At 40.4% G+C, this 12,889-nt stretch overlaps 1 protein-coding gene across 4 annotated transcripts in view; it reads left to right on the top strand.

Moving 5' to 3' along the window:
- ASXL3 (ASXL transcriptional regulator 3) overlaps positions 1-12,889 on the top strand; it is a 154,518-nt gene that overhangs the window by 73,593 nt on the left and 68,036 nt on the right. For 3 of the 4 annotated variants that reach the window (XM_077810312.1, XM_077810309.1, XM_077810308.1), the window contains one exon: positions 4,287-4,408. In XM_077810312.1, coding sequence (XP_077666438.1) covers positions 4,287-4,408 — 122 coding nt within the window. Of the gene's footprint in view, positions 1-4,286; positions 4,409-11,038; positions 11,127-12,889 lie in introns of those variants that run through there. The other variant, XM_077810310.1, reaches the window with a different exon arrangement.

The raw sequence follows: 12,889 nt of genomic DNA, 5'->3' as shown, positions 1-12,889 counted from the left end.
TGATAAAGAATAAAGGTAACAGATTGGAGATGTGAACTGTTCAAATTTTGCAAGTTAAGCTCTGCAGATCAAAGTGTGACGTAGGTGAACTGCTTGATATATCAGTGTTGACAAGCTATGACCAATTATGTCAAAACAAGTATATATCTGTGTCACCCAACGAAAATATATAGAATTTTGTGGGATATTTTAGTCAGAGATTTATGTTTTTCTGAGGATGTTTTCTATATGATTTAATATTAAAGAGTGTGGGCATAGATTTTTAGCATCTGGTAGTAATATTAATTTGTTTTGTAATGTGGCTATTAGTAGACACACTTTCTCGTCTGCTGTGGTTTCCATAGAAAGGAAGGAATTGTACCACTGTTGATTTTTCTGGTCTGATTTTAAATCAGTCTGGCCTGTCTGAAATCAAAATCAGGTGTTCCATTTATCTTGGAAAAATGGGGCTTCTTAAAGCATTCAGGGAAATTTTCTTTTTCTGCAGATCATAAACAAATCTTCTTCTTCCTAATAACTTGCTGTGCTGTAGCTGCATAGTCATTTTGAATTATGTTTTACTAATCATTTTTTGGTGCATTGATATACTTAATATTCTTATCCCAAGCCTCAATTAATTTTAAGGTTTTGGAAAAAGTTAGTGAACCATGCTGTCAAAGGTTGGCACATTGATTTTACGTTTTGTTTAAAAAAAACCCAACGGTTCTGTAGGTTTTCTAAAATGTATCCTTCTCACTATGAAGAGAAGTTGCTGCTAAAAGGAGAAGAGAAAATGGAAGGGAAAAGGTTATATATAAACCTTGTCTCAAGTATTTTAGGCATAGTCATTTTGTTTGTTTTTAACCCTTTTTCATTTTGGGCTCTCTGAACACTCACTAAGGAATTCTTACCTTCTACTTCCTTTCTACCTGAAACCCTGCTCATCTGTCAATTCAAAGACCTAACAGTTTATTTTCTCGCAGCCACTTTCTTCTCACTTCCTCTACTGGGTCCTGTACCCTTGGAGGAGATGACATATAGAATAGAACACAGTAATGCTAATTTATGTGACTGAATGGAGTGCCTCCCTTGCCTTAATTCTGCTTGCTTCCAGAAACTTTCCCTACTTCCTCTTGGCACTAGCGGTGAATAATTGCTGACTGCCCAGATGTTTGTCCCACTCTGCTCCGTGCTACTCAGAACTTTTTGCATGGGCAGCCAGTTGTATTGCTGCTGCTGTTTTATAATCCAGAGAGAACAAAGGATCACACACTTCTGATATAGTGTATGTGTGCATGTGGCTGTTCCATCTACTTATCATTGGTGTATATGGACATGTGCCCTGTTACTTCTAGCCCTTCATGCTTATAACTGTTTTCTGTTACGCTGTTCTTCATTTTATTTTGCATATTGGAGCTGATTTTTTTTTTTTTTTTGCTGTGGTGTTGCTTTTCTGAATATTGCCATTCCCCGTGGAGTTTTGCTATTGCTTCTACTCTTCGGCTTTTCCCTTTAGTTTTCCTTCTGTATCACTTTTCATTCGCAGGAAGTAAGATAATGAATTTCCCCCCTCCATTCTATATGGTTACAAACATTCTGGCTTTGTCCTGAGATTTTTGCATCAAGAGTTTGACATTTGCTCTGACTTCTTGTCATTTGGATGGTGATACAGCATCACAACATTGTGAACTTGTATCATCACCAAAGTAAATGAACGATACTTGGGTTTATATCCTGGAAATTGCATTAGAATTGGACCTTTCTATTTATACAGGGAGTGGGTGGGGTTCCCTGTCACCATGGAAGAATAAAATATATGCTTAGTGACAGGACATGTTGCATCCTACTTTCTTATGAAGGACACTTTGTGGCTTTCCTGTCATATTTTTTCTATAATTCATTTGTTTTTATAACAGATTCCACTCTTCTGCCCTTTCTTACATTGTAGGGTTTTATGTACATAGAACAACTCTTGCTTTTCCTTCAATTCTTTGACCCCTTTGCTTTTCCAACAAAACAAACTGGTTACCTAATAAAAATATAACAATCATGAAAATTTCTGATTAAAAAAAAAAGGAATGTGGACACAGAAGTTGAGCAATTTAAAATATCAAGTTTCTGGTTTTGGATTGTGTGTTTTATATCTTAGGTGCACAAATATTGCACAGATGGAGTTAAATAAATATTTAGACTAGCGTGTGTGTTTGCTACTGACACCTTCTTACTACTTTAAGTTGTCTTTTTGATAGTGAGCTTTGCTGATCATGTGATGCAGTTGAGCTCAAGGCATTTTTTGCCCATCAGCTCCCCTGGGTATTGTGAGGCCTAATTTCAACACAAGCAAAAAAGAAAAAAGACACATTTCACTTATAAAGCTTCTGGCAAAACTTGCTTCCCAATCCACTATGAGAACTGTATTGACATAATGACATAACTATAAAAAAGTAGTTCTTTCTCTACCATTTGTGAGATGAGTATTGACTACTTTTTTCTCCCAAGATGAAAACAAATGCTCAGTATGTTACCAGTTATACCTCATACTGGCAGTGAATTATTGGCAACTAAGTTGTCAGAATTCCATACTTTATCTTATAAATACAAAAAAAAAGTTTCAATAATATCAATGGTGGAAGGCATTACCAAAGGTGAAGAAATTGAGCAGCACTGAATTCTCTGCTCAGTCCACTGAGCAATAAAAAGAAAAAGCATACAGCAAATCAAGATAAAAGTATAAGGTCAAATTCACAGCTGACGTATGCCATTGCAACTCTTTTGAGGATCCCAAACCTGCTTTTATAGATGTGGTACACGCCATTGCACATTTTGGAAAACCATCTACTGTGTTGTTTACACGTGTATAGTACTATAGTAGATATTCCAAGGTATGTGGCAATCTTCACTGTGTATCTGAGAGCAGGATTGAAACCTTACTATGTGAGCATGGGGAAATGTACCCAAAATTCAAACTGGTTCTAACACTGTTTTAGCTGGGCTGGTGTTTAAAATTGGTGGGAGGAGCAGTATAGACAAAGCATCAGAGTCTGCAACCATTTTACTTATATCTGCTGAAAAGTAAGTCTAATAGAATTTTTTGGCTGTTTTTGCAGCCTTAATATTGTTTAAATATAGTTGGATTTAAAAAATAAATTAATTTACTTTGCTTTTTCTTACCTTAGAGACCCTGACACAAACACACATTCAGGCAGCTGTTTAAAAGCAAGTACAGTAATATTAACTCATTAAAACATGTATTTTTAAGAGACCTGAAAAATAGCAACATATATTTGCCTGGGAGACCAGAACTCCTTTTTGTGAGCTATTCCAGTCCATCATTCAAATGAGCATGTGTGCGTTCTTTGTTTATCAAGCAATAGTTACATGATAGACGGGGAGGGCTTCGAAGCCATTACAATCTGTTATGCAGTTACATATTTATAAATATTTTTAGAACACAGGGCCATCAGTGTCTCTCTTCTAAATATATATTCAGACATGTAATCTTGTTAAACTTCCTGAGGAAAATAAGGTACTGTCTACTTCTATTTAGAAAACATTATGATATATGTAAAATATTTCAGTTGCCACTTCAAGGTTTGATCACATGGAAAATACCCATGAGCTCCGGAGCTGTACAGAAGGATATAGAATTTGGTTCTGCAATAGACTGGCTTATTCAAGAGAAAAGTTTTAGTTTTCTGAATTGGGGAGGATCCCCAGTGTGGTGGGGTGGCATGGAAAATAGCTCAGTGTATGTAATTGGAGCTTCCTACACTCCACAACTTCTGTCCTGGCCCAGCCCCTGTTGCCACTTAGAGCTTGGATGTCTACAAGGGGAAATTTAGTAATATAATTAGACCACTGTAGTATAACTCCCAGCGTGAACGTTCACCAGAGAGGCAGTGGAATCTCCTTTCCTAGAGGTTTTTAAGGTCAGGCTTGACAAAGCCCTGGTTGGGATGATTTAGTTGGGGATTGGTCCTGCTTTGAGCAGGGGGTTGGACTAGATGACCTCCTGAGGTCCCTTCCAACCCTGATATTCTATAATTCTGGAACTCAGCTCTCACCTCTATTCAAGTGTAGGATTAGAAACAAACATTTGTGAAGCGATGCATTAGAAGTTAGGGTGTGGCTGAAAATTCAAGTCTATACAGACCCTGGGACTCCATGACTTTCATGGGCCATCAGCTGTGGAGATTGCTTTCTGGTGACGGGTTCTCTTATTCCATTTGTAGGAGCCTCTTAAGACCTCAAGTTCCTAAGCAATGGTATTCTTAAAATGCTTTTCTTTTCTTTTTTTTTTTTCATAGTTTGTCCGAAGCAGATACCTGAAGAAGCATCTTCCACTCGAGACTCAAGCCTTACTAACACACCAGTGCAAAACAAGCTAGTGTCTTCCTTCCAGCAGCACACCAAAAAGGCACTTAAACAGGTAAGCTGGTATTTATTGGTAGTCAGGTGGCTTTCTTTTTAACATGTTGCTCAGGACTATTTAAACAAGAAATCAATGTGGAAATACCACAGAAAAATGTGAAGACATTTCTAATAAAAATACCAACAACTTATGAAGCTGGATGTTTCTTTCTTGATCTGTAAACATCTGCAATAAGAAGAACTGTTGTGGGGGGAAATTTTGAAGCTTTTGTGTTCTTTGCACTTGTGCTGTAATCCTGCTTATTATTGTATACTTGAGGAGGTTTTTAAATGGTTCCTGTGCAAGTGAAAAAGTTTTGTATGCTTTATTGTTACTTCCCAAGTTTTGTTTATATAAGCCCTTTTGTTGACAAACTTCTCTAAAATAAATTTTGCAAAACAGATTTTGAGAGAGGTTGTAGCACTGAAAGGTGAGTGTACTTGCTGTTCAGTTTCTCTATAGAGTGAGTGTGTGTCCACATACTGTATTTAATGCAAAAATACAGTACCTGAGAGTGTCTGTTTTGAATAAACTGAGTTTGGATGGGTTTAGGTTGCACAATAAATAATAAAGCTTAGAACAGGTGACTGAATATTCATGGTTTGATGTAAACTGAACAGTATAATGATGTGAAAAATTGGCTCCAAACAGTGCTAATCAGTATCATGTTAGAACAGAGTGAATGAAAAACCATAGAAATGCTTGTTTAAAAAGCATCACTCTAATCCTGCTTTCTGTTTGCCAAAGGCAGAAATGGTTCCCATTTCTTAAAGATTTTATTTTATCAAATAAAATAAAACTTTTCTTAAATGTTGGTGTAATGAGGTGGTGTTGGTTAATTTTTCCTTTATTTTGTGTCTGGGTTACATTTAGCAAATAAAAACCCACTTCATCGGATGCATGCAGTAGAAAATACAGTAGGAAGATGTATATACACAGAGAACATGGGGTGTTGCCATACCAACTGTAATGAGACCAATTAATTAAGGTGTGCTATTATCAGCAGGGCTGGGGGGAACAAACCTTTTGTAGTGATAATCAGGATGGCCCATTTCAAACAGTTGACAAGAAGGTGTGAGTAACAGTAGGGGGAAAAATTAGCATGGGGAAATAGTTTACTTTGGATAATAACCCATCCACTCCCAGTCTTTATTCAAGCCTAATTTAATGGTGTCCAGTTTGCAAATTAATTCCAATTCTGCAGTTTCTCGTTGGAGTCTGTTTCTGAAGTTTTTTTGTTGGCGAATTGCGACTTTTAGGTCTGAAATGGAGTGACCAGGGAGGTTGAAGTGTTCTCAGACTGGTTTTTGAATGTTATAATTCTTGACGTCTGATTTGTGTCCATTTATTCTTTTATGTAGAGAATGTCCAGTTTGACCAATGTACGTGGCAGGGGGCATTGCTGGCACTTGATGGCATATATCACAGGGGTGGATGTGCAGGTGAACGAGCCTTTGATGTGGCTGATGTGATTAGGACCTATGATGATGTCCCTTGAATAGCTATGTGGACACAGTTGGCAACGGGCTTTGTTGCAAGGATAGGTTCCTGGGTTAGTGTTTTCATTGTGTGGTATGTGTTTGCTGGTGAGTATTTGCTTCAGGTTGGGGGGCTGTCTGTAAGCGAGGACTGGCCTGTCTCCCAAGATCTGTGAGAGTGATGGGTCATCCTTCAGGATAGGTTGTAGATCCTTGATGATGCGCTGGAGAGGTTTAAGGTGGGGGCTGAAGGTGACGGCTAGTGGCGTTCTGTTATTTTCTTTGTTGTGCCTGTCCTGTAGTAGGTGACTTCTGGGTACTCTTCTGGCTCTATCAATCTGTTTCTTCACTTCCGCAGGTGGGTATTGTAGCTGTAAGAATGCTTTATAGAGATCTTGTAGGTGTTTGCCTCTGTCTGAGGGGTTCGAGCAAATGCGGTTGTATCGTAGAGCTTGGCTATAGGCAATGGATCGTGTGATGTGGTCTGGATGAAAGCTGGAAGCATGTAGGTAAGTATAGCGGTCAGTTGGTTCCCGGTATAGGGTGGTGTTTATGTGGCCATCGCTTATTAGCACCATAGTGTCGAGGAAGTGGATCTCTTGTGTGGACTGGTCCAGGCTGAGGTTGATGGTGGGATGGAAGTTGTTGAAATCATGGTGGAATTCCTCAAGGGCTTCTTTTCCATGGGTCCAGATGATGAAGATATCATCAATGTAGCATAAGTAGAGTAGGGGTTCTAGGGGACGAAAGCTGAGGAATCGTTATTCTAAATCAACCATAAAAATGTTGGCATACTTGTGGGGCCATGCGGGTACCCATAGCAGTGCTGTTGACTTGAAGGTATACATTGTCCCCAAATGTGAAATAGTTATGGGTGAGAACAAAGTCACAAAGTTCAGCCACCAGGTTTGCCGTGACATTATCGGGGATAGTGTTCCTGACGGCTTGTAGTCCATCTTTGTGTGGAATGTTGGTGTAGAGGGCTTCTACATCCATAGTGGCCAGGATGGTGTTTAAGCCACTACTGTTTTACATGAACTCCTAACCTTTAGAGTAGAAAAGAGTCAACATTTATTTAAACAGTTAGGGTCAGATTTGTCACTTACTTGCTTTTGGGGGAATGAAGGGGATGGAAAATGCTGAAAACAAAAATAAAACAAATGAACAGAGACCAAAAGCAATTACAGAAGCTTTATTAACATAAAAATTCATATCCGAGATGGAAGTCCTTGCAAAACTGTCCATAGGGCAGTAGGTTTGCAAGAGTACCAGAATGCTAAGTAGTCAATAGAAAGAATGGAAAGCAGCTGTAATTAAGATTATGGTAATTAGATCTTATTCTTCAGGTTGTGAGTTTATTATTACAGCTGTCTGTGAAGAATGGTTTACATCATGTACAACATTGCACAATTGGTTAGGTGTGTTGAGGTGATGAGGTTTTTTGCACTTTTTTTTACTTGCCTATGAAGCCTCAAGTATTGGCCACTGCCACAGGCAAGATACTGTATTTGATATAATCCAGTATTGTAAATCCTATAAGATAGATGAATGAACTTTCAATAGCAATTTTGTTCAGAAAATTGCTGTTGAAAGTTTATTCACCTACCATATATCCTTTCTTCAGGGTTTGTATTGGTGTTATGGACACATAATGTGTCGTCTTTGCACAGAGAATAGCCTGCAGTATGTTTGAATACACAGAAACATTAGGCAATTGTATGTGACACTCCACCAACTGATATTAACTTACTGGTTCTATTCTGCAATACCAAGAAGCTAAACCTTCATTGTGCTCTTAATAAGAGCTACTTGTGCTGTACAGTGTCACAGTGAGCACTTGCCTAGTTGTACATTTATTTTTTCATTAATAAAACAGTCCCTCACAAAATGGCAGTCCACAAAGCATTCTTTCAACCATTTTTCCCCTTCATCATATTAAATAAGGGAAGATTTTTTTAATTAATATTGATCTTTTGCTTAATTTTTGCCCATTAAATGTAAATGAAAGTCCAGCTGATAATGTGAAATACTGCTTGAAGATCTGAGCTCAGGTGGAGTGGTCTGCTCTGTTAATATAGTTATTAAACCAAACTAATCATGCGGAGTTGGCTTTAGAGTATTATGTTGGAGTTTGGGTTGTTTTTTATAAAGATTTCTAGAAATCTTTTGGTTTAGACCACTAAGAGTAGGTTTAGTTTCCCCTGCAACATTCTGCATCTTTAAGACATGCCTCCCCTTGTGTACTGGGATTTGTTCCAGTATCACCATGCTTCTGTGGCTGTGCCTGTGGTGTGAGAAGGAGGGCACCTTTTGAGTCCTGGGTCCTGCCCATGACTAGGTCAGAATGGCAGTGGGGGATGGGCACTTTTGCTTAGTCACTTCTGCGCTCTGCTATTCAGGGATAGGGGAGGTTGCGGTGGTAGTCCACTCTAAGAGTCTGTGTCATAGCTCGCATCTCATCTTGCAAGGCCTGTGTTTAATGTCCCAATCCCTGGAGCTTTTTAGTATTGCCACCCTCTCTTGTAAAAAGAAAAGGAGTACTTGTGGCACTCCAATGAAGTGAGCTGTAGCTCACGAAAGCTTATGCTCAAATAAATTGGTTAGTCTCTAAGGTGCCACAAGTACTCCTTTTCCTTTTGCGAATACAGACGAACACGGCTGTTACTCTGAAACCCTCTCTTGTGTTACACTTTTGGGGCAAATGTTTCGAGTATTTCAGTCTTGAGTGAGTTTCCAGTACCTGGCACATTAGTCTCCCCTTCTGTGGAGGGTTGGGGGATTTTCATCACCTGACTTTGCTCTTGATTATAACTGAATGGAAGGTTTAACAACTTGATCCTAGTTTATGATGGCTTGCTCTAAAATAGTTCCTGAGGTAGAGCTCCCATTTATGTATGGCTTCTGCTGGCAGGTTCTCCTTTGCTAGATTCTTATTTCTTCCTTGCTTTTGGAGGCAGGTGCATGCCACACAGCTCTTCTTATCCAACACTATTGGGGAGGGGATGTGGCATGCATTCCCTTGTTGTTTTGCCCTCTATGATCTTGTCTACACTAGAGGATTTTGGCCTGCTAACCAGTGTGAGGATCTCCTACCGTGCAAGTAACAATCTACACACACACACTTGCTACCAATGGAACACAGGTGATCACACTGCTCTGTAAGTTGCACTTGCTGTGAGCAAGGTTAACTCAAGTACAGACCTCAAGTTCTGGCATAGCAGCTGCGATGGGCAATTACTCCATCTTCCAGTGCGCCTCTCTGGTAAAATTTCTGTTCTATTGATCTGGGTCAAGTTTTTTCTGCAAGTCCCTCACTTGTACTGAATGAGCTGCTGCACCTACTTCAGATCTCATGGCACACACATTCTCACTAGCGTCCACTTCTTTGTGATTGCTACATTTACCAAGCTGCTCTTGGGGCATTTCTCAGAAGAAGCCATCATATGAGCATATCTACCGACTGGTCTGGTGTAGATGACACAGGACGCTTGTGAACCACAAGGATGGTGAAGTGATAGTATCTGCTGAACTCTGTTGTGACCAGGTGTAAAAGCATTTTGCCCAGGAGTTTATCACTTGCTCCATGGGACAGTGCCAGGAGAAGATAAAGAGTCTGAAGCTGCAGTGCAACAATGCCTGGGGTGCCAGTAGACCTTCCAGGCAGGGAAGAAAATCTGCCTCACTTTTAGCCCTTTGGAGCGGAGTTCCTTTTTGACAGCACCAAGGCACCCAGCAGCGTGCTGTGGGAGGAAGAGGAGAAGGACACCATCATCCAGGCCTAGAATCAGAGTGAGGGCCAGAACATGTCTGCGACTGTGCTGGGGCCTCAAGCCCTCTTGATTGAGACAAGTTCCAGAGACAGCAGCCAAGTGGGTTTGGGAGGATGTGATGCTCAGGAAATAAGGGGACCTCCACACAAGGTATGTTGCTGCTGCTGTTTTTACTGCTTTGGGCTTTATCTGCATGCTTGATGGCTGGGTTCATCTGAGCACTGCTATAACTTTCTTGAAATGGGTAGATGCAGTCTCTTCTGAGGGAGGAAGGAACCCTTCCACTTGCTGTGTTGTGGTAGGAAAAATGGCAGCTCCATACCCCTTCCTCCAGTGAACGCTGCCAGAGTCAGGAGCCCTCTCCATTTGCCCCACGCACAACACCCCATTTGTCAGCTACACTTGCTGTTCAAAGTAAGGATACAAGTACTTGGCAAATTCTGCGTAATTGTTTCTGAGCCATGCCACAAGACCAGTCTCAACAGGATGACCAAGCAGGGAAAGCTAAAAAATAAAGTTACAGAAACACAGATATATTAAAAATGGCAAAACGGAATGCTTTCAGAAAGCTACATGATGGGGACTATGGCTTGGTCCACATGCTGCTTTTGGGTAAGAGGACATAAAGCACTTATCTATTTCTAACTACATTTCATGTTGTCTTTCTATCACATACATGGGACACAAGTCTAAGCTATTATCAGGTAGCAACCTGCTTTAAAGCAGCTATAGGCCAGAGCAGTGAAAGCATGGCTCTGTCAGTCCGCACAAGATACTGGCCTATCAGATATTGGTGTAATTTAGCCCAGAGTTTCCCAAATGTTCTAAAAAAATATTCTGGGAAAGACAGTGCTGTAGACATTCATCCTTAATTCAGTTCCCAAACTCCCTGACCCTCCTATAAACTCGCTTCACTTTCTTCAGCTCCATTGCACATCCTATGTTACCAACTGAGAAAATAAGTACAGCAAATATATCAGCCTCTCTTCCCCCTGCCACCTTACGCTCACCTTAATAGCAATTCCTTTCATTTGCTACAATCTAGTGCAGAGGGTCTTTCCATGAATCTTGCAGTCTGCAGTAAGTAACCCAGTGTTAATCTCACTGTACTGCAATGTACATCCTTTACCTCCGACCGGGAACACACTCAAACACCTTCCAGCTAACCCAAAATTTCATCAGGGAACAAAAATAAATAAATTTTAGGGAGATGATCATTACCATCTCTAATCCTAGCACAGGGTGTCTTCCTTGGAGGCTTTGGAATTCCAAAGTGAACTTAAAATCGTTGCTTGTATTGCATTCTTGGTATTGTAAGGGGTCTAGTCTGTTAATGTGCATATTAACTATTTCCTTATATTTCATTTTAGAAACCACCACTGCATCCAGGCCACAACTGGGAAATGCTAGCTCTCAGCATAAGCAGAGTGTGATCAGACGTCTGGCAACACAAGAGGCAGATTGCTTGACAAATCTTCGTGTCAACAGGTGAAAAATGAGAGAGATGAATTGTTTCTTTACCTTCAGGGAAACATGGAAAGGGACAGTGATAGAACTTACTAAATGCAGCCAAGAAACAGAAGTGTGAGGAGGACAAACTAAGTTGCTTTTTTGAATTCCAAGACGAATAGGGAAGAGAACTGAGAAGTCATGACTTAAAATGATCATGACAGGAAAATGAGGCTGGAAGCACAAGTGTTCTAGAGGCTGCTCTTCAGGGAGTACATGTAGAGCCTGAAAGCAAAGTGCATGATGTGTCCTTCCACAGGTCCCTGTGCGTGGACGCCAGCTCCTCAAGACAGTGCCATGGTATGGGAAAGTAGCAGTATTTATAGAACTTGCCTCCTGGTCATTTTCATGGTACTCAACCCCTGCTTATTGTCAGGAAAAAGAGAACAGGAGCAGGTTCATTCTCTGTTCATATTGTGTCCAATAACTAACTGTGTGGGGGGGTTGTGGCTAATTGTATTGGATGCTTATTGCAGCAGGCCTGAATGTTTTGTGTTTTAATAAACATGGTTTTCAGGATTTCTTTCTCTTAAATTTCATTAAGAAAAATGTTTTAAGCTTGAAACATTACCATATTAAATCCTTCTGGGCACCTCTCTCCTTTACCATTTCCCACACCCAAAATCATATAAGGATTTTAAAATGTATCAAAAAATGTATCCTTATATTAGCAACTACCTCAGGTCAAATCCACCACTGCTGCATTGTTGGGGTCAGCTTTTGAGACAGGAGCTAAAAGCTCTCCTTACTTCTTTAGAAGTTTTGCAGCCCCTGCTGCTTCTCCAAAGTCTTGAACAACTCTGTCCACCAGTCTGTGATGATGGTCTTGTCCCAAATGTAGCACTTGGCTTGACAAAATTCTCTTTTAAGTCACTCATGGAGTCATTTAGGCTAGGTTGAGGGTGGCTCAAGCTTCTCTCTCGACAAACAAGTTGCCCCCATGTTTTCCATGCACTGCTCATCTAAGTTTCCACTGGAACATCCCCTGCTGCCTCTCCTGGGCCACATGTAATGTCTGGCCATTAATTTTCATGGCCTCCAGCAGAAAATTCTCCCTGGGCAAATAATGAGCTCTGTGCATTCAGCCTGACCTCCATTTTGAAAATATTTTGCAGAAATGGCTGTGTTTCCCAGGGAGATATGGAAGTTGGACCACCTTATTCCACGACTCCCTTGGATTCAAAGAAGACTTTCCAAATCTCTCTCAACCCATTACTTTAGGGAGCTATGCTGGCGACTATGGGATAGGTACCCAGATGGCAGTGTGCCTGCACTGTTGACTGGCATGCTGTGTGTGGGCATGGGGCAGGTCTGCAGAGAAGCAAGGTACATTGCACAGTTGTCATTTACATTGATGTAATGTCACTAGTTCAGTTAAAAGTGGCATGATACATGTTTTATTTAGGAGAAACGGAAAGAGAATCTAGCTGAGCATATCCTTTGTGTGGTCTGTGCTCCATGGTTGGGGAGTTTGGTTTGAAGGAAAATGGTGATTTGGTTTTTATTTTAATTACAAAATAGTCTGCATGACTCAGCAGTTCAGACCGTGGGGCTGTAAATTGCAGCACGTACTAGCATGCTGCACTGCACCATGTAGACCCTTCAAGTGCAAACTAACCAGTATCTAGATCACATTAATATAGTCCAGTCTTTTTATTAAAATAAAAACATATGACACAAGCTGCTTCCTGTGTAGCTTGTTTGCTTTTTGCTAAGTTGGAAGAGAGAGAGTTTTTTTCCAT

Source organism: Eretmochelys imbricata, chromosome 2 (genome assembly GCF_965152235.1).
Source record: "Eretmochelys imbricata isolate rEreImb1 chromosome 2, rEreImb1.hap1, whole genome shotgun sequence".
NCBI classification, from domain to species: domain Eukaryota; kingdom Metazoa; phylum Chordata; order Testudines; family Cheloniidae; genus Eretmochelys; species Eretmochelys imbricata.
Note: the sequence above shows the minus strand (reverse complement) of the source record. Positions and strands in the feature narration are given on the sequence as shown.